At 42.4% G+C, this 13,610-nt stretch overlaps 1 protein-coding gene across 5 annotated transcripts in view; it reads right to left on the bottom strand.

Moving 5' to 3' along the window:
• ABCA7 (ATP binding cassette subfamily A member 7) overlaps positions 1–13,610 on the bottom strand; it is a 2,687,121-nt gene that overhangs the window by 307,813 nt on the left and 2,365,698 nt on the right. For all 5 annotated transcript variants that reach the window (XR_011303245.1, XM_069647414.1, XM_069647430.1 and 2 more), the window contains one exon: positions 637–699. Coding sequence is in view for 4 of the 5 variants with exons in the window: in XM_069647414.1 (XP_069503515.1) it covers positions 637–699 (63 nt within the window). In the remaining variant the exon portion in view is untranslated. The remainder of the gene's footprint in view (positions 1–636; positions 700–13,610) is intronic.

Here is a 13,610-nt window from a genome sequence, read left to right as displayed (position 1 = left end):
TAACCAAAGAACAGGAAGAGTCTATTTAAAAAAATAAACACGATGACTGAAAACATTGTAATAAAAATGAGTTATAATACAATTGACAACCATTGCGTACTACCTCTGTTATTTGTGATTATCAACCCCAGCAACAAGGGGAGACAGATTAAGCTTTAGGGGGGTGTTATACACATGGTCCCACTTACTGAATAAGAATAATTCTGTCCCAATGCTTGTGGCAATGATGCCGGGTGGGCATGTTTGAGTGACACCCTCAGCCAGGCTGGAGTTTTGAGTGAAAGGATTTCATATGCATGCAATGTAATGCATGTAACGTAAGTAATGTAATTCATGTAATTTAATGTAATTCATATAATGCATGCATTATAATACAGAAAGCAAACATACCAGTCCCAGCATGCAAAGTGATGTAAACAATAAGGTTAGGACTGGCAAGAGGTGTCATCCAGGATACGGAGCCCTTTGGCAGTTATGCCTACATTCAAACTCAAAACTGTTTGGATGGCTGAACATGTAAAGAGAAAAACTGATCCATCGCTTCTACTGTCTTCGGGAGACAGCTGCGTAAATACTCCCCAGAAGACTCTCAGCTGTTTACAGCTACAAGCAGACAATGCCCCAGCTATCACCTACCTCCCCGGGTGGAATTCCCAGGCAGAGGCTGTTCACAGCAGGTTTCTTTCTTCTATGGTACACCTGTGAAAAAGAAACATCTTTCAAATTCTTGACTAGAACAGTGCAGCAGCAAATCCCTTTTCAAGTACAGTAAGACTAGTAGAGCATGCACTTACACGGGGACAACCGGGAAAAAGAAAAGTGAGAGAGTGGAAGGAAGACAGACCAGGATTGGAAAAATACCATATGGTGATGGAGCGAGAGACCAAGAGGAAGGGAGAGGCATTTCAGAAAGACACACACAGACGAGAAGGGAGATGGAGAGGCCGGGAAACATGTGAGAGAATCAGGAGTGATAAAATGAGACACCAGGGGGGAGAGGTAGGAGAACAAGTGAAAGGAAGAGACACTGGAAGCAACAGTGTTGAAACTGACTGAGGACACAAGCGATCAAGGGGAAGGACTGGGAAAGAGCAAAAGACCAAAGAAAGAATAAGGTGGACGAGACCAAGAGAGACAGAGATAGATGCCAACAAGAAAGAGAGAGAAAGACAAGGAACGAGACGCCAATGAGAGAGAGTAAAAGAGAATGAGAGGAAGAGAGTTAAAGTGAGAGGCTGTGGCGGAAGTGTATACATATGAAATCCTGTTGTGGGGGGAGACAGGAAGTGAGTGGATGGTGGATAAGGCCAGAAATTAAAGACTATAGAGTGCCTTGAGGACACAGGTATCTAGGCTAGGGGTTGAGGTGTGTGAGTAGAGAGAGTTACAACCAGCATTAGGCTCCCCCTCTTGTGCTGAAGTTTGGTTGTGGTACTGTGTTATCACCAAAACACAAGGCGCCAACTTTTAAGAACCCATCTTCATAGACAGGTGCTATTATGATGAAAAGAAACGGGGCACTGAATGATATCAGCTGAGGCACCTAGTGGTACCAACTGCTTTGATCATGCTCCTTTTGCCCATTTAATAAAAATGGACGAGTACAGAAAACCAGAAGCAAAAGATTAAGTAAGCATTATGTTATCTGGAATAAATTAGGGTCAATTGTGTCCACCTACTATGGTTAGACTATGGTTAGACTATGGTTAAACCCATATAGCAAAATATCTGAACCAGGATATTATGCAAGGAACCGGAAATCCTTATACAGGTCTGGGTGGACAATGAGGGACTCATTCATGACTGCCAACAGGGTCTTGTCACCAGTGCAAAATCCCCCAGGTGCCCCCTTTAAAAACAAAACTTGAGCTTTTATATTGCATTTCATGTTGGAGTTCAGCATTAAAGTGAGGGGCCGGTATTCAAACCCATGACGTTCTGCGCTGTCCTGCTTCCAACACAAATGCATTGTCCCCAAGCTATCCTCCCGGGCCGGCCATCTTGGTGGCACGTGAATGCAGCTGGTCTCTACTCAAGGAGGGCTTCATCCTCAAAGCACATACGGTCTACATTTTAAAAAGTGTGCTTGCGTATAGCTCTGTGTGGTTTGTTCCCGGGGAAGTGATGGATAGACATTGAAAGTCCTAATGTGTGCACTGAAGGTTTCGTTTTTTCCTATCTGGTCAGCCAACATTTTTAAATAGTACTGTATCCCTGCCATTATCTTGGATGTAACTCTGTGATTTGACCACTGTGAGGTTCCTAATATAGGAATCTGCAACCATCGACTCCAGATATTTCTGGCCAAGATTCCCTTAAAAGAGTAATTATTAAGCCGTGGGTCTCGGGAGTGAAAGGAACTCCCAAAACCTGTGCCCGGACCAGAGTTACATTTTCAGGAGAAGGGTGTGGGTCCCCAGCAAACCAGAAGCATTAGAAGTTGTGGCAGAAGTCAGGAAGGCAGAGCAACCCGTAGAGCAAGTGTTTGTGGAGCCGGTGAGTGAAGCACAGCGTTCTAACACATTGCGCGAGCGTTGTCAGTAACAGTATGCAGCTCCCTGTTAAATCACGTAAGATTTTAAGCGAGTAGAGAGTAGAAATTGTTTGTTGCATCAAAAAGACTCTGAACAATGGAAATGTAGCACTCGTGTATAACGGTAAAAGTATTTTACTTGTGCGAGACGCTAACGTTACTTAAATCCATTGTTACCCTATTCTAAGACTGTAATCAGAGTGGTCTTGTGTCACTAATTAAGGAGAGGGAATGCTGCGAGGACCATTACCGATTACCTAACTTTGACAAAACAAGAGGTACAATCTTTAACTTGTGAAAACTACAATAGAGAATGGTCGTGTGTGCCTAATTGTGATTCCCAAAGGAGGGCTGAACTCTACTCTTTACTTTCACATGGGATTACAATTGAATAACAATCTTTAAACCCTGAAAGCTATATCATGAAGTGGTGCCTAAATCTGAATTTCAAAGAAGGACTGAAATCTATTCTTTATTCTAGCATGGCATACTGTTCATTTAAAGAAGTTAAAGTGTATAACAATTGAAGACGACCTGCAGTGCCCAAGCCAAGAGTCTCCCCATATTTACACGGAAACCAACCTTTCCCAGAGTTAAAAAGCAATCTAAGTGTACTGTGAAATTGATAACAGTGTATTGGCCCAAGATACAAATGTGAAAGTATTAGCTGAAGCTAAGAGAGCGGCACCAAGGTTTTGGGGGTAAATAATTGGGCTAATCGCTGGCAGAAAGGTGCAGATAAAGGTGGGGTAGACTGGCTGATTGTAAAGAATATTTTGAAGTTGACACAACCTGTAGTACCAGAGACTGTGGAATACAGAGAGAAGTGATTGACCAAGTCAAAACCAGGTTGTTATTGTTGTGGCAGATAGACAAGAGAGGCCAAGAGGATGCCCCTTTTGAAGAGATTTATTCATAGGAAGAGTGATTTGCCTACTTGAAGTTGTTGAAGTACTTTGAAGTATATCTTGTTGAAGCCTGTCTAAAAGTAAAAATCCCTGAAGCTGTGGTAGCAGTCCAAAGTATTGAAGCAGTGGTGGTTTATGTGGTTGTTAGTGGTTGCAGTATTGTAGTAGTCCAAATCAAGAGTACTGTGAGACAAAGGTGACTGTTCTCATAGTGAATGAAGTAGAAGTGAACTTGTTAAAAGTGGAAGCAACCGTAGTAATAAGCCATCTTGACAAATATACCATTGGGAAGCTCAAAACTGTAACAAAGAGAATACAAACTGTTAACCAAGAACTGTGTATCATTGGTGTTCGTGGATATTACATTTCTTTTTTAATTGTGGCAAGTCTTCTTGTGGAAGGTGACGAATCATCGTGCCTGGGATTACCATGGATGCTATTTAGAGTAAGTGGAAAGTGGATACTTCACCAGAAAGAAGAGATTTGCTAGTGGAACTTTGGTTTACAAACTTTTCCATTGACTTTGAAATATCAAGAACTGATTTGTGACATTTCTTTATTTGGTTGAACACCAAATGACCTGACTTTGAATCCTGGTGTTGGGAAATCACACAGGTCATTAGAAGGTTATTCAGAGACTGTGAATGTTGTTCATATGATGCTAAATTGCCATATATTTTCTTTGTGTATTTGTTGTTTAGGGTGAGAGCCAATTATCCTGTTTTAGAGTGTGTTCCCTTAGCTTTGGTAGGTAGGGACCCCCTCAGCAGCAGAGTAGAGGGATAGTGAGGCATTTCTTGATATAATTACTTTAATAAAATGGCAAATGTATGTAAATCAACAAACAGTTGTCCGCCTCGCATGACTGATCCTCACAGGTGTCCCCAAGAAATCCTGCTCCCTGTTTGAGTAATCTTGCATGGTTTGTGTGAATTCCACTTGTTGATGTCAGACATCATCTATTCTGAATACTAGTGGTATCCTGCTTGTTGTACCATAGGGGTGCAGATGCAGCTTGCAGACCCAACTGCCATCATTCCAGACTGCAGGCTTACAGTGCCTAATTTGCATATGGTCTTTCACCTTTCTATAATGGCTTGGCAGACTGAAGAACAATGGTCTAGAGAGTTGCCCAGAACAATTGCCAGAGGTTTAAGATTAGTTTAAAAACATTGCAGCCATCAACTCTTTGGATTTGCTTAGTCACTCAGAGGGACGTGTATGCCCAGACGTGGGTGCCATGGCTGCTGGGCCTAGAGACCCAAGCTACACCTCACTGATTATGCCCAATGAGGTCGAAAGTTGTCTGGGGTTGCTTATGGTCTTGTGTAGAAAGAATGTGACCTAGCAGTTTGGACTGGCATGTCCATTTTGGGGTGATATCAAGCCGCTTTACATATGTTCTTTTCCCTTCCTTTAATGGCTTGGTAGGCTGACGAACGACAATCTGGAGGGTAAACCAGAGCAACTGCCAGAGGTTAGAGATTCATTCAAATCCTTCCAGCCATCATATCTTTTGTTTTAAAGAACCCTACATCTCCAATCTAATTATTACTCCATGATATCACCTACTCAAACTCTCCTGCACACTACAAGCCATGCTGGCTCGCCCTCACCCTTTTGCTTCTTCCTGCTCACCGAACGACTTTGCTCACTTCTTCTCATCCAAAATTGAAAACATTTGATATACAGAGATTCTCCAATATCGCCTTATGAATTGACAATGATGCTTAGGACTGCTAACCCCTCCTGTGCCCCTGGATCACCCACCTGCTTCTACCTCTGCTGTCATCAATCTCTCTCCTGTGTAATATTTTCAGCCTGCTGAAAGGTAGCCATTTTCCCACAAATACTGAAGATTCCCTCGGCTGAATATGCCCAGCAATTACTGGACTGTAGCTTTCCTCCCTGACTATTAAAAATTCTTTAAACGACTTGTCTTTAATAGGATCTCATCCTATCTGTATTTCCCAGCTGCCACTCTAAATAGTCATCCCTAACCCCTATCAGTAACTTCATGATCTCATCTCACCACTGCAAACTATCCTTAATCCTAATTATTCTGGACCTCTTGGCCACCTTTGATGTGGTGAAGCAATCCCCCTTTCTTCAGACATTTGCCAACCTTGGCATCCAAGACAACACACTGGACTGGGTGGCCTCCAACCTTTCCCACTTGATTGTCTCCATCTTGTACAACAGGAACAACTCTGATACAACATACCTCTTGGTTGGTGCCTTCTTAGCTCCTACTATTCACCCTCTTTTACCTCGCATAACCTCTCGGTATGTATAATGGTTTGTCTCTCTGTGATCTGTCACTGGATGGCACTTAGTTCTCTTGTACAAGAACGAAGTGCCCAATGGCATTCCTGTCCTTTATTCACCCATCTCTTTTACAACTGACCTACTACCTTTCTAACCTAAGGCATGCAACATTGCGATCCTTTTGAATAGTGACCTTAACCTCCAAAACTATATCAATATACCTCTACTGCGGCCAGGATTAACCAGCTTAATATCAGGGAAACCTGCCCCTCCTCACTCACGCTACCAAAACCCACATGCTGACCTTAGTACTTGGCTTCCTCGAATTACTGTGCAAGCTTCCTCTGTGGCCTCCCCTCTATTCCTTTTGCCCATTTGATGAAGTGCTCAACTTTGTCATCGGTGCGCTCTACAATCTTACCCGCTCTTCTCCTACTTTGGAACACTGCTGATTAGGGTGCCATGACAATCAACCCGTCTTCAAATTCCTACTGCCTTGTTTTGAAATCCATGCATGAGCTTGCACTCCCTAAGTAGAAAACACTATTTTGCGCTGCTCCTCTCCTTGCACTCTCTGCTCTACTACACTGCCTTATATGGTCATTCTCTGGCTGCCGTGGATCCTTCTCCCTTTTTGCCCTGAATCACTAGAACTCCCTCCCACTATGTGTCAAAAACGCTATAACCATCCGCTCCTTTAAATCAGCACTAAAGCTCCATCTCCTTAACCAAGAAAAAACACCCTCTACTTACTCCCATATTTCTCCCCCTCCATAATAACCCTATGCCTAATCCAGTATACAGTCAGTCCCCTTGGAATAATGTCTGTTATCTGTCAGTCCTAGCTTCAGATATCAAATCCTCTGGACCGAGTCCAGAGCGATAAAGAGGTGGGCAGACCCTAACCTCTGCAGTCTCCTGAGGACCAGTGAGATGACAGAAATTGGACTGAATGCATAAAGAAGATCCAAATCCCACTCTACAAAGTGTCTCTAAAAGACCACCCTTCTGGGGTCATTCCCTAAAGCAGAATAACCTGCGCTTCTGGTTGAAACTAGATGCATAGAGGTCAAATAGAGGCATTGCCCAATAGGTATAGATCTAGTCCAGCACTGCCCGAAAGCCCCCAAGCATGTAAGACTGACAAACACCTGCTCAGGGCAACACTACAATGTTCTCCATCCTGGCAAGGTGGACTGCTGACAGGAAAACATTCTTCAGAGCCTAGAAAAACAGCTCCATTACCCACTGTTGTGCTGGTCATTACCTTATCCGCTAACATACAGTACCTGTTTAAGGATTACCCCATTGACTGTTTCTTTGATGTTTCTCTGCGAAACACCCTGTACCCTCAATAGATACAGAGATAAACACAAATGCACAAATCCACTGGAGCTGAACTAGCTCCAGTGGGTCTTCAGTCATCCTGCTTTCCTGTAAACCCTAGTTGTCGCCACTGTAACCCTTGCTGCCAACTGAAGACCGGGACTGCCACAGTTGAACTTTGACTTTGCAAAGTTACAAAGATTTCACAGCCAGTGGACAGAACCAGCCGAGAATGCCTGACTGTGACTATAGTCCTATAGGATTGGACCTTATATCTAACATTGGGCCTATACTGTACATGGCGGAAAGTGGCAAGAATCCTGCACCAAATCTTGCACGGCCAATTAAAAGTCAATCCATATCTACCATTCATTCCTATGAGAGTGTAACTGCCAGTTAAGCAAATTTGGATCTGAAGGTAGTGCTGGGTAGCCGACAACCGTGCTTGGCACCTGAAGTATCTTGTTAAAATTGGACATGGCTGGTAGGGTTACAACTCTTTTAAACAATAAAAACATCTTTTGTAAATAGTTTACTTAACTGCAATCTGCACAACATTTTATTTACCTTCACAGAAAATAAAGTACTATTTTAATAACATCTTTGTGTGGATAATGCATTTTTGAATATTATATATATAGTCTCGGGAGGATAGCTCAGGGGCAACACACTCGTCTGGGAAGCAAAACGACACGGACAACACAGGTTCAATCCCCGGCTTTCCACTTAGAAACCTCTGGGTATTAAGCCTGTTAAAAAATAACCAATTACATATATGTTTTATTGCATCTGAAATGCTCTGTTCCACTACTACGAGTAGTCTTTGACTGGTTTGTGTAAGTGTGCAGAAGGAAGGTTCTGACACAGATGTGACATGATTGTTGTCATAAACCTTTATTAAAGTGAATTGAGTGTTGGGAAATGCCTCCCTGTCCCCAAATGCTAAAACAGGTTTCTCTGCCTCAAAGAAAACTAGTGAAACAATCAAGATGTCAAATACAACGTTAGTCACAGAAAATCCCAATTCTGACCCCAACACTAAAGAAAGTTCTTGTCTCAAAAGGGGATGATGAAACTTCTTCATCAAAGGCAAGTTCCAAATGTCAATGGTCGTCTTAATAAAAGGAAATGGTCTCTTCCAAAGACAAACTGTTCCAATATCAAAGGAATTACTCCTTCACAAGCTAAGAAGTTGGCTCCTGAGAAACAATATTTATTCCGCCATGGAACGTGCCTCCCATTTCCCTGGCTTTTCCACTCTTTCATAAATAGTCAGCTTCCTTTTGAAACCTGGTCTCTCGTTTATTCCCTGAATAGGTCTGGTTCACTCTCCTGCCACATTCTATTCAGGGGAATACGACGGTTTATAAGAGCCTCTTCCTGTTGGGTTCCAGATCCTGTAGTATAAATACTCCCTTAATTTGGGAGTGGGTCCAAGACTCGCTGTGCTGTTTGCAAACAGCTTGGTTTACTCTCCTGCCAAGCATGGATTTCTTCAGTATGTCCTTCTCTTTCTTTCATGGTCCCAACGCTCTTACTCTCTGTTTCAAGCATGGGTGGGACCACCAGACTCACAGTACAGTTCCTTGACAGTTTGGTTCCCTCTCCTGCCAAGCCTGCATTTCTTCTATATTTCTTTCTCTCCCTTTCAGGGTCCCAGATCCTCTAATTCTCGGTTTCAAATATGGGTTTGTGTCCCAGACTTGCAGGACAGTTCCTTGATAGCTTGGTTCACTCTCCTGCCAAGTTAGAGTGAAGAGGAAGTGCCAAGCACCATCCGCACTCCAGCCACCCCCTTCGTAGAACCAGGTACGTTCACGCCAAAATATGTGACGTATGGAGAACAGATAAACCAGCAGAGAGCCGCAGTTGCGCTCTGCCCAGTGCCTATCAGAATAACAGCACCTATTGAAGTACCGACACCTAAGCAAACCTGGACAGTAAGGTACCCATTGAGAAAAACATATCTACAGGCAAGACGAAATGACGTTTGTCAGAATGGAATACCCGAAGAAGCCAAGAAGATACTAAAGGAAGACGAATGGTGCTGTCATAGTAACTCAGACAGACGCACATATAGAAGATATAATGACCTAAGAATACTGAGAAAGAGACGAAATACCATGGATAAGTGACATCTTGAGCCTAAGGTGAAACAGTTGATGTCAAGATGCAGAAACATATGCCATATGCACGATGAAGATATTCAGTTAGTTTAAACGTGTACAGATGCAAGAAACCACAAGAAGCAAAGAAATCGTGAATCTTTTTTATGCTTAGTAGTAAAATAGATTGTGGCAAGCGCCAACTATACATATATCAGTAAAAAAAAAACTTTGTGAAAGGGACGTTATGGCTAAGTTGCACTACTAAAGACCTGTGAAATGCACTACAAAAACTTTATAAACGGGACGTTATGGTTCGAAGTAAAACCGAGGAAGAAGAGGATGAAGAGAATGAGGTGGAGGAACTCCCTACTACCAGCACTCGCCGGGAGTCGTGGGTGTGGCAGTTGTTTACCGTTTTTGGTAACGTACCAAAAGCATGTGCAAACCTGGTCACCTGTAAACAGTGCAACTTGGTGCTGAGTCGTGGGAGACCTGGTGTGTACAGCTTTGGTACCACAACCATGAAGCAACACCTAACTTCGTTACACAGTGCGGACATTCGCAAGGTGGTACCATGTAAAGAACGTAGTAGGTTGAGTTCCTCCGCAGCATCCTCCGTGTCCGATCCTCTCACCACAAGAGACACTCCTGTGGGATTGCGCATCCCTCCAGCTGCCTCACAGGCCATTCGCGATACTGTTGAGCCTTACCTTTCGAAGGTCACAATATTGTGTATGTACTGCGTAGGGGGGAGAGTCTTCGAAGTGCTTTCGAGACTATGGTCACGGAAAAAAATATAAACAACAACATTTTTAAAAAAAAGGCTCTTTTCAGAGCCACCTTTCTCAGTTTAAAAATGGAACTATCAAGTAAACGGTGTAGGCCCCCATGCATTTTTCAAAAGGTCTGCGGACAGTCCTAGGACGCACAAAATTTTAGGGTGCAACCGTAGCAAAACCAATGCACTTTTCTCCGGGAGTAAGTGGCGGCTCTGAAAAGAGCCTTTTGGTGGTGTTTTGTGTGTTTGAAAAACTTGGATTCGTCAAAATCTAATGCAAAATAGGTGACTATGAATCCAAAAAAGCTTGCAATGCATTTTGTACATTTCGAAGAAAAATCTGATTGCCAGCATATGTAAGATGGACTCCATCTCTGCGAAAAATGAATGTGCTACGAAACAAAATATTTTCATTCTGGAAAGAGAACATGCCAACATCTCTTAGAAATGCACTAACAGCCTTATTGACATTGCGCCTCGCTTTTTCCATTGTGGACCAAATAAAGCAGAACGCAGCCACATTTGTCTTGCAATACGAGAAAAAATTACTTGGCAATTTGGAAAACATGTCCATGACCTTTTCAAGTCCTTCCTTCATTGCAAATTGCAAAGAAATTCCAGAGACATGCCCTAAACTGTTTCCTCCACAATGAATGATAATTATATCAGGATGACGCTGTGTCAGTAGCACAGAGAATTACCAAGTCCAGCCACTTCATTCCACGCACTACATGTCAGTGCACTTCCACATGAGGGAATCCAAAATCTGCAGATATACCGCAAAGTTCTCCATGCACCTTCAACCAATGTATCCATGAGTCTCCCAAAATCCAGATAATCTGTTTTCGAGCACACACAGCCATAGCTGTCTGTTCTCCTCTCAGGAAAAAGACGTTCTCACTAAATCTCTCTGTTCAGAACACACCCACTGAACTTTACTGACCAATCCCTAGCTTCGCTCATTCTCATTTGCATGCCTCTCCACCCCAGAATCCCCGTTTGTAATACGCACTGCCCACAGACTACCGCCATGCCCGCGGACATGTAGAGGATCTGAGCGTGGCGACTGTACATTTAAATAGTATTCCCCTTTTCCCCTTTAAAGGTGGGCTCTGAAGAGAGCGTTTTTTTGTTTTTTTGCAGATGCCTGACAGACACCTGTTATTTTGTATTTTTTTTTCTTCTTAGTTTACTCCTACAATCATCACATAACCTTCTCCAAAGCAAGCCTTACATTCCAAAAGAACATGGCATTTCCCAAAAAAGATAAAGAAACACCATCTGCTTCAAAATAAGCCGTATTACTGGAAACAATGTTCTCGTGGCTGCAGAAAACCAAACCAGCTCTTAACATAAAAGCACGCATGCCGCGATTGATGGCACACCTACCAATACTTTGATCAGGACAAAAAACAGAACTGTTGTCCCATTTTTCTCTAGGGAGTAAGCCAGAAAAAATTACTTTCGCAGTTGGAAAGATGTTAATGACTGCTCGAACCAACAGTTCCAAATCTCCCAACAAACGAGGTGAACTCACGTAGCCCAAATCGCAAGCACCATAGTGCACAACTACCACATGGGGACTGGTCATCTATGCATATCTCTGTAAACTTGTAGAATTGCCGCTAGATTGCAATCAGTTGCAGCACTCCACACCACCTCCACTCCTCTGACATCGAAATTGTTTGCCACATGCGTACATTCTGAATAGTGCTGTAAACCACGGACAAAAATATCTCCGAGCACCAACACCCTGACTGTCTCCACCTCTGCCATCTTCTCTACGCACACTCTCTTTATACACAAATGAACAATGTCAACATCTGATTGGCTGATGCCTACAGTCCCCTTTCCATGCTGGATTTGCTGTAAAACCCTGTATGTGGCACGCCCTAGCCGCAGCACGTAACTCTTAGCCAGTCCTTCTACCCTTTCCACATCACTCGGGAATCCATTCCCTCATTGGACACAGCTAAGCAGTCACACAACCATCCACCAATCACATCCAAGATCTCTACATCTAACTCTGTCATCAGAGTCCCGCACTTCAAATGTACTGTTGATCACTCTGAATACAAGTCTCATATCATTGCAAAGCACCTACAACAAAAACTACTGTGCAAGTGTCCCGGATTTCTACTTACAGCTTCATGCATACCCGCATGCATGATTACAAAGTACAGGTATGCATATTTTATTCAGAGTACATGTGCAACTCTTATGATTCCATTTAAACAAATTAATGCCACTAAATCTGCATAGCCAATACATACCAACGCTCCCACTTTAAGCGCAAGACTTCCGATTTTTCATTGAAAAATCGCAATACTTCTTACTATCTCCCGCATAACCTATACATACGTACCAACCCTCCCAATTTATGCGCGAAGCTCGATTTTCCATTAAAAAATGTCACCATTTTTTACTGTCTTCCGCCTAAATTAATGCTACTTCCAATGCGATTGTATGAGAAAAATAAACGTTCCTGATTGCTGTGGTGACATCTCCCTCTCAGGTGCTCCCGATTTTTCGCAATCCTACTTATAATGTGAAAGTATTCAAATTTTTCCCATCTACTATAATGACCTATCACTTCCAAACCTCTCTGCTATGTACAACACAGCTGAAAAAAAACAAGGGAATTTCATGAACTGAAAATTGTACTAATTTGCGAAGCAGGTTCAACTACAATACTGCAAATACCATATCAAGGCTGCACATAGTGAAATGAAATACACGCATACACTGTGTTGAGATATCAAACGAGAATACTTCCACGAAAGCTGAAAAATGAACGTGTATATTAACATCAGTGCTTTAAACACACAAAATTACTAACTTCTTCCTTGTACAATTGCAGTGAAGACCACTCTCCTGAAAATCAAAAGCATCTACACTTTTATTAAACAAAGATTAACATGCAGAATGGCACACAAATCCCTGTGTTTTTGGAACACAAATAACATACACAAGCCTTAGAATGTTAGTACTACAAAACAAATAGCTGTTTTAATTTTATACCATTACGTTTAATATTAATGCTTCTCCTCACCACTAGCTCACTTTCTACTCTCATCTGAAGCACAGTGTAGTAATATACAAACAGGAAAATAGCCTTCCCAACTCATTGTAACTGCCAAATGCACATTCACGCACCACCAGAAACATCTTCCCCATCAAACTCATACACGCATGCACACAGCACACATACATTGTAAAATAGACCAACCCATACCTTCCTTTTTTTCAACAGACCCCAAAGAATGCCTAACAAAAAGAAAGTCTGTAGAAAGGAATGCAGAAATAGAGCAAATGAAAATAAAAGTGTCCAAAGTAAGCATCCATCTCTACCAGGTTGTACAAAAATGTTGAAACAAAACAGCTAATACAGTCATTTAGCGAAACAAAGGAAGCTTCAACTACAGAAACTTTGCCTCCTGTATCAAAATGTGGCACGAAACAGAAAATGCTTTGCAAGAATTCGGCTTCAACTACTGCTAACAATGCTCCTATAAATCCTGATATACTAGCAAGAAACCATAGTAAAAAAAGTATTTTAGCAAAAATGTTCCGCCACAGAGTTCTTCAGAATCTAATAAGAAGAGGAGCAAAATCATCCTCAGCCCTTAAAAACCTACCGTAGAAAATTAATCCTACAAGCTCTCGTAGACAGTGCAATCCTTCTCAAA

The sequence above is a fragment of the Ambystoma mexicanum genome, chromosome 1p, assembly GCF_040938575.1.
Source record: "Ambystoma mexicanum isolate Mex_15411 chromosome 1p, UKY_AmexF1_1, whole genome shotgun sequence".
NCBI classification, from domain to species: domain Eukaryota; kingdom Metazoa; phylum Chordata; class Amphibia; order Caudata; family Ambystomatidae; genus Ambystoma; species Ambystoma mexicanum.
This window is presented reverse-complemented; position numbering and strand designations above follow the sequence as displayed.